At 38.9% G+C, this 15,990-nt stretch overlaps 1 protein-coding gene across 1 annotated transcript; it reads left to right on the forward strand.

The window, feature by feature from the left end:
• Positions 1-435: 435 nt before the first annotated feature.
• On the forward strand, positions 436-15,209 carry LOC108435260 (mitochondrial poly(A) polymerase). Its single transcript, XM_017710981.2, has 9 exons — positions 436-626; positions 2,349-2,512; positions 2,781-3,002; positions 5,256-5,480; positions 6,224-6,432; positions 9,295-9,521; positions 10,041-10,133; positions 11,515-11,588; positions 14,205-15,209. The coding sequence occupies exons 1-9, from the start codon at positions 473-475 to the stop codon at positions 14,574-14,576; spliced, it is 1,740 nt and encodes a 579-aa protein (XP_017566470.1). The 5' UTR covers positions 436-472; the 3' UTR covers positions 14,577-15,209.
• Positions 15,210-15,990: the final 781 nt, after the last annotated feature.

Below are 15,990 nucleotides of genomic sequence, written 5' to 3' on the forward strand. Positions count from 1 at the left end.
TCGCTCCGCCTCCCGGCCGTTAGTCACGTCTGCGTCAACTGCGATTTCGTTTTTCTTTTCACCCTATTCGGTTCTGTAATGGAGCTACCTCGCCACTTCCTTGGTTTGCTTCTGTGGAAAAAAAATCAAAGGATAAAGTTTATCTGTTTTGTGACTCGGTTTCTGCACGTCAACAGTTTTAGCCGCATTTACGTTGTTTGACACTCAAGGAGGTTTAGGGGAAAATGTAAAATAAAGCGAGTCAGTGTATAAATATTTCACTTTGTGAATATTCGTTCCTAATGAGATACGTGTGACTGTAAAACACTACAGATGGGTCAAATGGATAAATGTGTTATATTGTCTGTTAAAACGCCAAATGTGTGTGTGTGTTTGTTTCTCAACTTCTACTCTGAAACGACAAACGGCATTTGTAGTCCCTTCGCAGCTCCCGTAGTATGAGAAGTGCACATGCGTCCTTTTGAGTGCAGCAATGGCGAGCTGCTTCAGCGTGTGTAGGTTACCTATGAGGGGAGCGGACAGGCTGCTTAAATGGTGTCCAAACTCGGATTTACAAGCACAGCGGAGGCTCGCTAGGACCACCTTTGCAACTAAGGCCCAGGCAATCAATAAGACGCTTCATGCTGGTACGTTAAAGCGGCTTGAGCGACATTACTGGTCTCACGAGTTTCATGGTATCAGCCGGATCTCTGAGCTGTGTGAGATAACTCTACAGAGAAATGAAACTCCGTCTGTCTTAATATTTCACTCTCACACTCAGCATGGACTTTGTTCATCGGCTTGTCTCTTTACTTTGATAAAGAAGGGACTGCCAATCATGTCACCTACGCGCTTTAAAAGATAGTTCGTTAGTATCGTAAAGGGCATGTGTTGTGATTATATAACCTAACTAGTTCTGTGCAACAGCAGATAGGTTTCTTTTATTTTTAGGATGTACCAAGCTTTAGAGCAGATATGTCATTCAACCACTCAAAGGGCCATATAAAAAAAAATACGAGTCTGCGGACCAGAGAACGTGTGTTTGGACATTTTTGCTATAACCTGAGCCAAAACACGAACGTCGAAGTAAAAGCAGTTGTAGTGAACCTTGAAATATAACATAATGAGTACTTAATATATATATAAAAATAAAATAAAATAAATAAATAGGCTACAGTGCTTAACATTATGAACATTACAATAGCCTATATAACGTTACGCACGTTGTGGTGCAGTGCATGCTGGGGGTTGTAGTCCAGCACGTTGTGAAACGGGCTAATGTTAACAGAAAAGGAAAATAAATTCGCGGGCCAGATAGGATTATGTTAGGGGCCTAATCTGGCCCCGGGCCATGTGTTTGGACACATGGCTTTAGAGGAACGCTTTTTGGTGTTATATAGAACCATTAAAAAAAAAAAAAAGGTTTTGTGTAGAACCGTATAAAACACATTTCCATCAGTCTGAAGAACTGATTTCACAACGCAAAGAATCATTTAAGCATGCAAATTGTCCTATGTAGAATAGAACGTTCCTTTGCTAAAGAAACCCTTGAAGAAGCATCTTTTGCAGTGTCTACTGCACACCTTTTCATTTTTTTCGGAGAGTGTATCAGTGTCAAAATGGGAACAGTGAATGTTCTAAACACTGTAATGAAGTTTTAAAATTCTGTCACTGAAAGGCCCCTTGGTCTCTTCCTATTGTCTCCGATTTGCTGCATTTCATGGAAACCATTGCCAGTTGTCAACTGGGCATCTTGGCACATGCTGTCCATTTTGTGTTCTTTACAGCTCAGTTGCTCAGGTTGCTGTTTTTCTAATTTGTAATTTTTTATAATCTTTTTTTCTGCACCAAGTCAATCTGTGTAGTATGTAATTACAGCCCTGAAGAGGCACTTTGCATATTATTGGTGCTTAGTTACTGTGGTGTATAATAGCCTCAATTATCAGCACAAGGCGAATAACTTCCCCAATGTTTATTCTTGTTTATATAGTCAGCGTGCTCTGGGTTTTAGGTGCTACACAATGAGGAATTTAATGCATGTGATCCTAAGTGTGCACTTTGTATTGCTTACTACTAGAGAATATGTAATGTATAGATACCCCTAATTGAATTGACCATTTCACTATGGTGTCTCAGTGGTAGAGCCCCTGTTCATACAGCTTTGACGATTTATGCCACATTTATGGTAAATCGTATGGAAACTGGAAGGGTTTTCTTAAACAGCAGCAAGAAATTGGCTGTATCTCAAATGACTCCCCACCTCCTATATAGTCTTGAAATAGTACATTGAATGCATAAGTCATTATGTCTACTGCTCACCCATTATGTTTCATGTATGCTCATTCAAAATAATTTTTAATGATATTTAGCTCCAACAAGTGTTGAGTCCTTTTCCTCGATCCAAGATGAAAGACGTGAACGAGCTGAGAGGTCTGTCCTGATCAGCTGCCCTCCCAAGATCAACGAGAGAAAGATTTTAGATTACTTATCTAAACATGGGGACATAAGGAACTATTTCTTCTACCAGACCTATGTAAGTAAAGATAAGGCAGTAGATGTTGTGTTTTGCTGTCTAAGCTAAGCTGACTGGCTTTTGGAATATTTCACTGCAAACATGTTTCACGCCTCAGTTAAAATGATTGGCATGCTGGTTTTGCAGTTCTGACGCATAAGCCTTCATTATATAGTATGTGTTTTGTGTAGGCCAAGTTTTGCATTAATAAATGATTTAGGCATGAAATGTCCCACTTTAATGAAGATGTAATATCTTTGAAGCCTAATCTGTGTCCATCGTTCCTTAGGGTATGTATGCTGTGGTTGAGTTCTCCAGCAAAGAGAGCATCGCAGCGCTAAAGGGAAGTTGTACCATACCGAGTGTCCAGCATGAAGCTTCTGTGCCTTTCAAATCTCGTCTGCTCTCACTAAAATGGACTGGGTCAATTGGACCAACCACGGTGAAGTGTCACGAGCAGTTGCCAATTTCCATTAATGAGCTTATCCAGCAGCTGTCCGAACAGGAGAGTGTAAGTTACCATTGACAACCTGGAAAGTGAATTTGAGAATAGTTTACCTTTGTCAAAACTGTGACCGAAGACCGAAAGTTAACAGCTGTTAACTTTGTGGCTCTTTTAAATGCAGTAGTTGGCCTGAATTTATGAACAGACATTTAAGAGAATTTCAGTTTCTTTAATGATCTTTTGCAGTAGCCTGAAAAACTTTGGAATATTATCACTTGTCATAGTAGCAGTTTTTGTTATCTTATGTACAATAATAACTTGTACAGTGTGAATTTAAATACTACAAAATTTTAGTCAAAATACATTTTAGATGCTTTTTAAATACAAACCGGATTCCAAAAAAGTTGGGACACTAAACAAATTGTGAATAAAAACTGAATGCAATGATGTAGAGATGGCAAATGTCAATATTTTATTCAGAATAATACACAAATCACAGATCAAAAGTTTAAACTGAGAGAATGTATCAATTTAAGGGAAAAATATGTTGTTTCAAAATTTCATGGCGTCAACAAATCCCAAAAAAGTTGGGACAAGGCCATTTTCACCACTGTGTGGCATCCCCCCTTCTTCTTACAACACTCAACAGACATCTGGGGACAGAGGAGACCAGTTTCTCAAGTTTAGAAATAGGAATGCTCTCCCATTCAAGTCTAATACAGGCCTCTAACTGTTCAATCGTCTTGGGCCTTCTTTGTCGCACCTTCCTCTTTATGATACGCCAAATGTTCTCTATAGGTGAAACATCTGGACTGCAGGCTGGCCATTTCAGTACCCGGATCCTTCTCCTACGTAGCCATGATGTTGTGATTGCTGCAGAATGTGGTCTGGCATTATCTTGTTGAAAAATGCAGGGTGTTCCCTGAAAGAGATGACGTCTAGAGGGAGCATATGTTGTTCTAGAACTTGAACATAGTTCTCTGCATTAATGGTGCCTTTCCAGACATGCAAGCTGCCCATGCCACAAGCACTCATGCAACCATATACCATCAGTGATGCAGGATTCTGAACGGAGCGTTGATAACAACTTGGGTTATCCTTGTCCTCTCTGGTCCAGATGACATGGTGTCCCAGTGTTCCATAAAGAACTTCAAATTGTGACTCATCTGACCACAGAACAGTCTTCCATTCTGCCACACTCCATTTTAAATGACCCCTGGCCCAGTGCAAACGTCTGAGCTTGTGGAGCTTGCTTAGAAATGGCTTCCTCTTTGCACTGTAGAGTTTCAGCTGGCAATGGCGGATGGCACGGTGGATTGTGTTCACTGACAATGCTTTCTGGAAGTATTCCTGAGCCCATTCTGTTATTTCCTTGACAGTGGCATTCCTGTTTGAGGTGCAGTGACGTTTAAGGGCCCGGAGATCACGAGCATCCAGTAGAGTTTTACGGCCTTGACCCTTACGCACAGCGATTGTTCCAGATTCTCTGAATCTTTTGATGATGTTATGCACGGTTGATGAGGATAACTTAAAAGTCTTTGCTATTTTACGCTGGGTAACACCATTCTGGTATTGCTGCACTATCTTTCTGCGCAACAATGGTGGAATTGGTGATCCTCTTACCATCTTGGCTTCTGAGAGGCACTGACACTCTGAGAAGCTCTTTTTATACCCAGTCATTTTGTCAATTGAGCTAATTAGTGTTAATTGGTCTTCCAGCTGTTCGTTATATGCTCAATTTCCTTTTTCTAGCCACTTATTGCTACTTGTCCCAACTTTTTTGGGATTTGTTGACACTGTGAAATTTTGATTCAACATATTTTTCCTTTAAAATGTTACATTTACTCAGATTAAACTTTTGATCTTTCATCTATGTTCTATTACGAATAAAATATTGACGTTTGCCATCTCCACATCATTGCATTCAGTTTTTATTCACAATTTGTTTAGTGTCCCAACTTTTTTGGAATCCGGTTTGTAGTTCAACAATTCTTAAATGGTATTCTCTTGTATTTACAACAGTATGTATTTATTTGTTTTTGGTTTTTTATGTTTGGCTGGATTAGACTTTATATATGATGCATATTAGTTCTGGATATTAATTTTATTGTAATTAAATTCTGTACACTTTTTCTTCTAGAATTGTCTACAGTATTTTTTTTTTTACAGATTCATCTGTAGTTTTTTACTATTTGTTACACAGGACTAACATATTAGAATTGATTTATACACTTATCTGCAATCAGATTTTTTTTTTTTACTATTGAAATGTGTCTCTTTTGAATTTGTGTCATTTCCCGTCACTCTTTGTGTTCCCAGATAGATCAGCAGATGCAGTGCCTGACAGAGGCCTATCAGCTCACAGAGGAAAACATCAGTCTGCGGTTCTTAGTGTGTTCCCTGCTCAGAGACATTGCTGCTGCCTATTTCCCAGAGAGCATCATTAGGCCTTTTGGGTCCACTGTGAACAGCTTTGGAAAACTGGGCTGTGACCTGGACATGTTCTTGGATCTGGATGGGGTCAGTGTGCAGAATCAGAGAAAGGTCAGTACATAGAGGTGTCTGATAACATAAAGGGACTCTGGGTGTTGTTATATAGTATATCATTTTCAATGATGAGTGGAGCTCAGAGAAAACTGTCATTTTGTCACCCAGCCATAGTTTATATCTTGCTGTGAAGTGTCCAGTGGCTCTGGATCAGTAGTTTCCAACCATGGTTCAAGAGAAGCCCCTGCCATGCTTTATATCAGAGATTCCAAATCATTGGGCCATAGACTGTCACTGGGCTGTGACTGCCTTTGAAAAATAAGTTAAATTACTAGTGTTTTTAGTATTTTTGGCTGGTTTTAGCTGAAGACTAGTGTACAGTATGTGAAGAAGTCAAAAATGAATAAACTGACAACAGTAACAGACATTTTATTGGGCCTGCAAACATGATACCAGGATTTGATGAATCATTTAATCAAAATATGTTGATGTGCTGTTGAAGTGGCAGAGAAAACAGCTGGCAGGAAAGTACAGACTGAAAGATCTGTAGTGGATCTTTTACAAGGTGCCTCAAGTTCAAGAGAGAATCAACAGCAGAGCCACATTTAGCAAATAATATAGCAAATCAATATATATCCCTGTTTAAAAGCATGGAAACCCTGCTCTAGTTCCTTTGAGCTGTTGAGTTAAACACTGTATGATGTTTTGCTTTTCAGTTTTGGTTTTTCACTCCAGTGCAGTGTTTTGTGTAATAGAATGTTCCCTGTGTAATGACTGTAAATCTTCTGTGTGAATGTCAGGGCTCAGGGCTTTCTCTAGAGTACCAGGTGAAGAGAGGGGCTTCTGAACGTAACGTCACTCAGAGTATCCTGTCTGTTATCGGCGAGTGTGTGGATCAGTTCAGTCCAGGCTGTGTGGGTGTCCAGAAAATCCTCAATGCACGAGTCCCGCTAGTTAGATTCTCACACCAGCCATCAGGCTTTCAGTGTGACCTCACAGCAAATAACAGGTAAAGTGATCGTGTAACTCTCTCAGATTTCATGATTTAATCATTATTATGAGGAGTTTGCCATAATAGTAACCCTGATCCATGGTAAAAAATTGTGAAGTATATTTCTGCCCTTTACTGAACGCACTCATGTGTGCAGTCTTGCTCCCTTTCAGTGAAAGTCTCCATTTTTAAACATCTTCACATAAAATCGTGTAGATGTAATACATTTTTAGTCTGAGGAATGGAGTGTATGTGTGAGAGAGAGATTATTGGTATGGTAAGACCAAAGTCAAAATACCTAGAAAACAGTATGTTTGGTGTTTTTTTTGGACATAACTTGTACTTGTATAGTTGCTGAACTCTGTGATCTAAATAACCCATTGGCAATTTCTAAGCTTGTGTAAGGTTTTTAAGCTTGTCACCTTTTTCATTGCTTGAGTTTTCATGTCTGGTAATTCAGGTGTGTATTATACAAAACTGGGGCCACTTAACAAAAGAGAGAAAAAAAACAGCACTTTAACCTAACATTATTCAGCCTGATAGTAAGCTAATTCAACCCATTCATAAATGATCGCCAGAAAGAGTAATACAGTCATTAACTGTCTAAATCATGCTTAGACATCAGATAGACTTGCTGATTTAACATTAGCAGTTTGGGATCATGATATTGTTTGCAGCAGCCTCATATTTAACATGGGGGTCTGCTTTATCTACAGAATGAGGCCGTATTTACCCTGCTACGACAGAATCGGAGAGCAAAGCGATATATGAAGTGGTTTAATTTTTTTACATTGATAATTCATATTGATTTATTACGTTTACTACTTTGTTTTTGTGTCATTTATTTGCCTTGTACTTTTTTCTTTTAATTTGGTCTCTGATGTCTCTGTCCTACAAAAATTATAGCTCTCCTTCAAATCATGGTTCATATTAATATCATTATGTTAATACAGTATGCAAATGAAATGTGCAGGTAAATCTCCATATAATCATTCCGCACAGAAATGTAGTCCGCTGCTCTGGATTTCTGACAGTAATGTTACTAATGCTTATTGCTTGCATCTGGAAAGTAACCAACAGGAACATAAAGGCGAGAGAGAAAGAGAATGCAATTGTGTGAGCAACACTGAAACTGCAGTCTGGCACAAAATGAAGTAGAGAGACTGAAAGAGCCAGAGAGTGAAAATTTACTCTCCTTCTCAAGAAATATTTTGAAAGATTGACAGTAGAAGGGGGAGAGCAAAACTTCTTAAGAACAGCATACTAATACAATAGAGCAAACCGTTAGAGACGAGTTTTATGTAGCAAATTTCACTTCCACGTTAAAGCACTGTCTTTTAGATTTGTGAGAGTACAGTGTATGTACAGCTGCTGACCTGTGTACACACTGCCAGTGCATTTCAGTGGACTGAGAAACTGCTGGGACATTCCCAACACTCAGCAAAACTATAGATGGCAGCAGGCTAACTAGATGGGCTATAGTAGAAACCCTAATATGAGAGAGACTGTACTTTAATCCCAGGTTCTTTAGAACTTCACGGGTTTTTTCATGGCAGAGAAAATTATTCAGCCTGCGAACATGTATTAGTAATAAGTTATTGGAAATTCCTTTGTTTTCAGAGGAGCTTTAGTCTCTTTTGAAAGTTTTGTACTTCTTACAGATAGTAATTACATTAGATCAGACCCTCTTGACATTAGCTTTATTTATAATGAGTTGACATCATAATCTGTTTATTTTCATATTTTTTTAAAACCACTCTGTAATGTCTGCCAGTGAGCTTTAACTTCTAACTTCTCTGGATTTTCCCTGCGATGCTTATTTTGTCTGAAAATATGCTGTCATGTGTTTTGGCCCCTTTTTTTTTCTTTTTCTAATTATTATATATATTCTTTTGAAAAACACTTTGTGCCCAGATTCTATTACTGACTGGTTGATGTTCAGTTGACTAGAAAATGCAGGTATAAGCATAAAATCACTTCAACATGTGACCCCTTTTGATTAGTGGCTTATTAATGCCCTCTTGTGGATGATTTGTGGAATTCGTTAGTCTCATTTAGTGGATTTTGATTCACTGCATATATTTTGTGCTGAATTAAAGGGAAACATTATTCCCTGCCTGATGCACGTTCCTGAGTAGTTGACGGTGATTTTATAATGGATGACATTTCGTTGTCATAAATGATCCTTTGTGCTAGACTAGAATGTTTTTCAATTTCTGGTTTGTGTATTTATAATACTTTGTAGACATTTAGACAGTTGATCAGTTTTCTCCTGATGTTTTATGACTCACTTTCAGAAACCTGAATAACTGCATTTTTAAACATTGGTTGGCATGTTTGAATGTTTGCAGAAAACACAGATGTACATTTTAACCCCTTAAATTATAGGTCTATTGTTCAGTAATTATTAATGAGTTATTCACTAAACATAAATTATTCACTAAACATAATATTATTAAATAGATTAGGGCAAGTTCTGTGAAACAAACTATTGTTTAAGAGCAAAACCATTTTGACATAATTTGAAAATACCAACTGCCCTTGACATTGTATGAAAATGTCATTATAAATAGATCAATATTTTTGAAAAATTATTTTGAAGATCTCTTTAACGTTAACTTATATTGAAAATTCAAGTTTTAATTCTCCCAAAAAGTAGCTGTTTTATTGATACAAGGGTTTGTTTCAACAGCAACAATAAGTTATATAGTGTTAGACTAATATGCAAGTTGTACGCTAGTCCTTGCCATTTAATTGTTTAAAAAAAAGAAGCCAAGATCAACTAAGAGTGTTTGATTCAAATATTATTTTTTTTATTTGTTTGTTTTAAAGACGAAGCACTGCTTTGTATATTATTCATGATTCAATGTGTGTCCACAGAGTGGCAATGAAAAGCACAGAGCTGCTGTATGTGTATGGATCGTTGGATGCGCGTGTGCGGTATCTGGTGTTTACAGTGCGCTGCTGGGCTCGTGTGCACGGCATCACAAGTGGCATTCCTGGAGCCTGGATCACCAACTTCTCCCTCACAGTGCTGGTGCTGTTCTTCCTCCAGCAGAGGACACCTGCAGTGCTGCCCACTCTGGACCAGCTCAGAGACCTAGCAGGTATTCACCCTTTCTTTACACACAGTAGTGACTTTCAGACCTCCACCTAAAGTTTCTGATGTTCTTCGGTTTGCTGTGGCTCCAGTGCATTTTCTTTTTGACTGTACTTGTTTTTCCTTGGAGGTTATCTCTCTCTGCTGCTCCCTCTCCTTTGCTTGTTCCCCATGAGTTGCAGTGGTGGGACATTTATATCTGTTGGGCTTTTTTTCTTCTCTGTAGCGAGTACCTTGGCTCACAGATCAAAGCTTGCATCAGACAATCCTCTTTCATGTACAATCCAGCATAGCTCTAGGACAATAAAGGAGTCCTGGCATCTCTCACTCTCTCACGTTCTCATGCTCACTCTTTCTCTTTCTCTCACACAGACACAGAGTTATTGGAGTCAACCTAAGTCAAGGGTATTGAAGCCAGTTGTGATGTAGAACCTGTCATCACAAGGCCACATAATACATATACTGCTGTGTGTGTGTGTGTGTGTGTGTGTGTGTGTGTGTGTGTGTGTGTGTGTTTCTTCCTTAGGCCCATCAGATAAGTGTGTCATTGAGGAAAATGATTGCACAATTGTCAGTGACCTAAGCAAGATTAAACTACAGGGAAACACAGATACACTAGGTAGGTACAGTCATCGTACAGTCATCAGACTGTTACAGATTTTCTATCAGATGTCAGACTCAGCAGTGAAAATGACCTTGTCATGAGAGAAAAATCCAGTGTTTCAGCTTTGCAGCAAACAGATTTATAAACTAAGGTGGGAACAGTTAATTTGACACCTGAGCATCAATAAAATCAGCAACAAAAGTTTTTACAAAGTGACATCCAACCTAGGGTCACAGTTGAAAAGGTAGTAAAAGAAACAGAACAAATATGGCTGAAAAGAGCAGTTATGGTTTGAAAAGAAATAAGGTCTTGAAGGTTCATCTTAAAACAAAAAAAAGTAGCCATATACATACTGTGCAAAAGTCTGAGATCACCTTTTGTTTATTTAATTTCTCGTCAAAAAGTTCAAGTTTTTGATTTTTAAGCTTCAGGAAAAAAACAAACTAATCAGAAAATTGCATAAGAGTCTCAATGACTAAATACAATGTCATTTTTTTAGTGTATAATAAACCCTTTGTTGTGTTCTCACAGTGGAAGGATGGTAGAAACACTTTGAGTTTCTAAGATCTGAAGCAAGAGTTGAGCTTTGAGCTCTCAAAGATGAAAGCTTTAAGACCTGTTTATCTGATGGTGACAGTTTTGGTGGTCTGCTAGGTCTTGCGCAATTGTTTGAAGTTCCATTTCCTCTATATCTTTGCATAATGTTTTTAGCTCCAGTTTTGAAAAATATATTTTTTCTTCACTTTCTTCAATTTCTCTTTGACTTTACCTTTCCTTAGAAATGTCTCCTGAAAAATGGCATTTTCACAAAAAAAAAGTCTGACAGAACTTTCCATGGAAGCACAACATTTGCAATATTTCATAAGACAATACCCTGGCTTCCCCTTCAGCTTCAGGAAAATACAGCAGAAAACATATATTTATTGGAAAATACAATATGTAGAAGCATCAACAACTAAAATGTAATTTTTTTTCAATATTTAGATTCTGAAGCAGCAGAACAGACAATTAATATAGCTTTCTCTCCATGCTAGTGTTCTGACAAACCAGCTTGTTAATTATTTACAAATTAAATTTTTGTGATTTGGCAGAATGTGCTGATGTTCCCCTTTGAAAAATCACTAACACTTACCATTTTGCATTGACATTTGTCACTGGAATATTCTAAGCTATGTCAGTTTTGTTCATTAGAAGTATTTAGCATAGTTTTCACTCCCTTATTTTTGGATTTTCCTCATCACTTTCACTACTGTAAATTTATAGGAAAGTGTAATTAATTTTCTAGATTAATGAAACAAAGCAGTGCATGCTTTTTTGTACTTGGTAACTTGGCTGTTTGTGGACAGTACTCTAATGTTAAAATCTGCCTAATGTAACTTTTTTTCCCTCTTCACAGAGAAGCTGCTGCAAGAGTTTTTTGAATTTTATGGCAGTTTTGCCTTCAACAGAAGCTCCATCAACATCAGGAAGGTGAGTTACACACACAGACCCACAGTCTTCTGCCTGCTGTGCTTCAGTGGGTGATATTCCATATCACTTGTTCTCATATGGCTGAAAAAGTAAATAAAAAAAATGAAATGATCGAAGAAAAAATTAAAGAGTGATGGAAGGTATACAATCCTTGGTGTCCTTGTATTCATTTAGGTAAGAAAGAACTGACTCCAATAGTAACCAATACCATTTCATTTACCCTTCCCACCAACCCCACCTATCAGTGATGTGTCACGGTATGGAAGGAAAATGCATCATGATTTCAGATTCCCATTGACTGTGGGAAGTGCATATGTATTCAGAAAGACTCACTTGTTGTCTTGTGGCCACCTGTTAAGCGTGTGAAAACCCAGGTCTGTTTCCTCTTTCAGTCTTTACCAGAAAATTTCTAATCACAACTTATTTGGAAGAGCTACAACTTTTTTTTCTTACTAAAAAGATTCATTACTTCCACTGTGTGTGGTCAAAAGCCCATCAGATAAGAGTCAACTGTGGGGATTTACTGCATGTATTCCTTTACCTAATGCGCTATAGAGGGAAACCACCCATTTACAAACACATGTGAAATCTGTTTGCATGCGTGCACATAGCACACAATGGATATGTGAATGCTTAGAGGATAAATATATTAAAATGTAGCATAAAGGTACATTTTACTTAGCCCTCTGTCCCTTTCTACACATAGACACTACACTTACTTCAAGGTTCAGCACTCACTTTGCCATGGCAGTGCTGATGTATTGACGGACTGCTGCTGTAAATGTCAGCCTTGGCCTCTGGCTGTACCTCTTCTGCGGAAGCAATCATCTATCCTGAAGTCATTTATCATGTTTTTATCATTTTGTCCATCACATCTCCTCACTGAGAGGAAGAACAGTCAGCTTCTGCACTGTTAGATATGTACAAATATGTGCAAATTTACAGGGCCTTTTAATACAGAGGACCTCAAACCTCTGCGGTCACCATAAGTCAACATAAGAGGCAACTTTTTCTTTCCATCTTAACAGACGTGTTGAGTGAGGAGTGAAATATAGTTCCTCCAAAATGTAATGCTGCAATTAACACAGCACAGCATTTATTGACAGTAGAGACAATAAATACAGATGATTAACTACTGGCCATAAAGCCAAAAATGATTCTTTGGGTGATACCAGTGCTATTTAAGAAGCCATCAATAACTTTCAGTGAGATGTATAAGTGTGAAGAATCTTTTCAAAGTTTCAGGAACCTTCACATAATGTAAAGATTCTAGGGAAACTGGTATAAAAACCTTTCAATTATATATAGGTATAGCACGTCATGCGCTATCCCAGGCTTAAGGAAAACAAACACAACAATGAAACCAAACCAAAAACAAACTTACAAACCTTACTGCAGAGCAGGGTGCAGGCCCCAGGTGGCAGAGTTCGGCACTTGCTTCCCGATTTCGGGCCTCTCGTGGCTGTCATCGTCCTCCTCGCACTGTCACTCTATTTGTATATATCCTATCAGTGCAGACTAATAAGAATCAGAATCAGCATCCTTTATTAATGCCAGAGGGAAATTGCAGAAAAACACAAACGGGAGTCGTGTTTAATCCCTAGGGACTAGAACTTGATTCAGAGGGCCTTACTGCAGTTAAACAAACAAGCTAAAGTGACTGGGCTTTACCCCAGGACAGCTAGATCTTCCTTGGAAAGAAGAGAAAGTTCCTCTGTTCCCAATCTGCTACCAGGAAACAGGATCAGATATTTACTTTTACTATGAAAACATTGGGTTGTTATTGGACCTCTAATTCCCCACAATAAATACCCCACTGTCTCTGCTGCAAGTTTCCCAAAGTCAAAAATGGCAGAAACCATAAAACACAATAAAAGCACAGAGGCTAGTTTAAATAACAAAAAGGCAATAAAATAATTAAAAGCAACAAAACCATTGCAAAAAGACAAAAGGAAAGTAACTGTCATACAGATTTAAGAGCCAAGGAATGTGTTTTCTTCCCAGTGTATGATTTACCATCTGAGAAAGATTTGCAGTATTTTCTGTACAGCTTAAATGTCCCGGTGGTTTGGATGGTGTTATTAGCATGCAAGTCGCAATGAATCTACACCAGAAGGAGCTTATTAATGCATGTTCGCAGTAACGTGTATTAAGATGACAGGTGAAGTCAATTTGAAAAGATGCTGTGCTATCCAGTACTATACTAATCAATAAGTGATTTTTATTGAAGATTTTCATGACCACCATTAATGTTAAAAGCATGTAAACTAAGAATAGAAAGTAAGTCATAACTGTAGCAGATTACATTTTGGTTGGGAAGGAATGATGTAATCAATTTATTTTTATTTTTTTTGTTTTTCTTTTAACTGGAAAATATGGAGCTAATTGAGTATTTGGATACATTCATCTAAGACTCATGTGTACATAAGTGTCCTGTGCATATGTTTTTTTTTTTTTTTTTTCCCCTCATTTTCCTACCAGTGAATGTTTGATTGCATGTGATTGTGACTGGTTTTTGGCATGCATACAGTTTTAACTAAGAGCTACTGTGTGTAGTAGCTTTGCTTGAGTGAGCATGTATCTGAAAACATTCCCTGTGTTCCTTTTTTTTCGCAGGGAAGAGAGCAGAACAAACCCGAGGCGGCTGCTCTGTACATCCAGAACCCATTTGAGACCAGTCTAAACGTTAGCAAAAACGTTAACGCTACACAGCTAGAACGGTTTGTGGCACTCTGTCGAGAGAGCGCCTGGCTGCTCCAGCAGGGAGAAGTGCTTAAAAGAAGTGCTACCCCGTCGGCTGACCAGATCCCACCATGGGGTCTCGCTGCCCTCCTCTTGCCTTCAGTTGCTGAGTCCGCAGGGGTGAAAGGTCGCAGGAAGAAAAAACGTGAACCAGCAAGTGAGAGGATAAAGACTTTGCTGCAGTCCCTGAAGAGCAGCCGTGGAGGAGCAGGTGAGAAGCAGAGCAGTGACGATCACCGCCACTAGAGGGCAGTATGCTTCTTGACTTTGAAGAGGTCTGAGGAAGCACTGAGGGGCATGTTTCTCTCTGCCTGAATTGGTAGTACACTTAGAGAGGATATGGTCAAGGATAAAGTGTTGAGAGTTGTAGCTGAGTGGGGCAGTGATGAGTCCAACCTGATGAAGAGGAGTGGCTGTTTGACCCTTGCACAGTAACTGCATTTGAAAGGCCCAACCAGCCAGGTCTGTTTTAACCACAAGAACACTACAGATCCACATCCACAAAACATGCAATGTTAATGTTTAAAACTCACACTCAGTTTCTTAAGGATGTGCTGAGGAGTGTTTTTCGGTTTCTTTAAAAAGGATGTCTGAGAGTCGGCTGTTTCTGGTCAAGGTGAACAGTGCTCAAGGTTCACTTGTCTTGGCTTCATACTCACTCAGTTCCTCTTTAAAAGATTTCTGGTACTGAAGTGCCAGTCAGACAGCTGTAATCCAGATCCCTGTAGAGTCTCTGTGACCCTGTGGTCTTGGGAAACATGAACTTCACCTTTGAAGGTAAGCGTATAAGTGTACATATAAGGTAGAAATGCAGCTCTACCTTTATCCCACATGTAAAAATAACAAATGATTTGTATATTAAATAACACTTTCACAAAATGCTGTTTTTTTTTTCATGTGTGTCATTGCCTCTCATGTTGAAGGACCTTTTTAAAAGCTCCTATATAAAGCTATACAAGCAAGACTCCTATTGTGAGTAGGACCTGCTCACAAACCCACACAAAACCTAAAACTGGGGACTCAAAGACCATCAAGGCTGAATGTGTTTAGAGTTTTGTAGTGGTGAAGGATAACTTTGGTGGTAGGGGGTTGGTGAAAAAGAGGCAGTGATGGAGGAAGAGGGAGAAAAATAGAGGCTCTGTCCCCTAGGAGCCCTGTTTAAGTGTAGGAGTGCGCACCAGCCAGCTGTATTTCCACTCTGCGCCTGCTGAGGTCGGAGGTCAAGGGATAAAGTTGAAAATATCCCTCTTCAGCCCCTTTCATCGGCAGTCCAACTCAAGCAGGGGAAAAAGTGAGAGATGGTTATTGACTTTAACACCAAATGAAGAATGACTTTGAACAGCAAGCCTGGAAGGTGAGAAAGAGGCCGAGGTCCCTGAGGGAGGAAGATGGTGTGGTTAGGAAAGAGGGAGAAAACATGCAGATAGACAGGAGGAGGTTGTGACAAAATCTCTCTTCTCGTTTTTCTTGGGTGAATCTCCTCTCGGAGGGTCAGTAGAGAGTTTCTAAATTAGCCTGAAGGGCTGTGTTTGAGGTGTGTCTCTTCAGTACTGCTCCTCAGTACATAGAATCTACTTGAGTGTGGTTGAATAATGTTAGGATGAATTGCCCTTTTTTGAAAGACTGGAAACTTAGTCCTAAAAGCAAGTCCACCAGATGG

The sequence above is a fragment of the Pygocentrus nattereri genome, chromosome 13, assembly GCF_015220715.1.
Source record: "Pygocentrus nattereri isolate fPygNat1 chromosome 13, fPygNat1.pri, whole genome shotgun sequence".
NCBI classification, from domain to species: domain Eukaryota; kingdom Metazoa; phylum Chordata; class Actinopteri; order Characiformes; family Serrasalmidae; genus Pygocentrus; species Pygocentrus nattereri.

What these genes read in the sequence shown, in the direction of transcription:
- LOC108435260 (XM_017710981.2), top strand. Translation starts at nt 473, where the DNA reads ATGGCGAGCTGCTTCAGCGTGTGTAGGTTACCTATGAGGGGAGCGGAC. An exon ending in GACCTCACAGCAAATAACAG is followed by an intron (nt 6,433 to 9,294) that starts GTAAAGTGATCG and finishes GTGTGTCCACAG; the next exon opens with AGTGGCAATGAAAAGCACAG. An exon ending in GGGAAACACAGATACACTAG is followed by an intron (nt 10,134 to 11,514) that starts GTAGGTACAGTC and finishes CCCTCTTCACAG; the next exon opens with AGAAGCTGCTGCAAGAGTTT.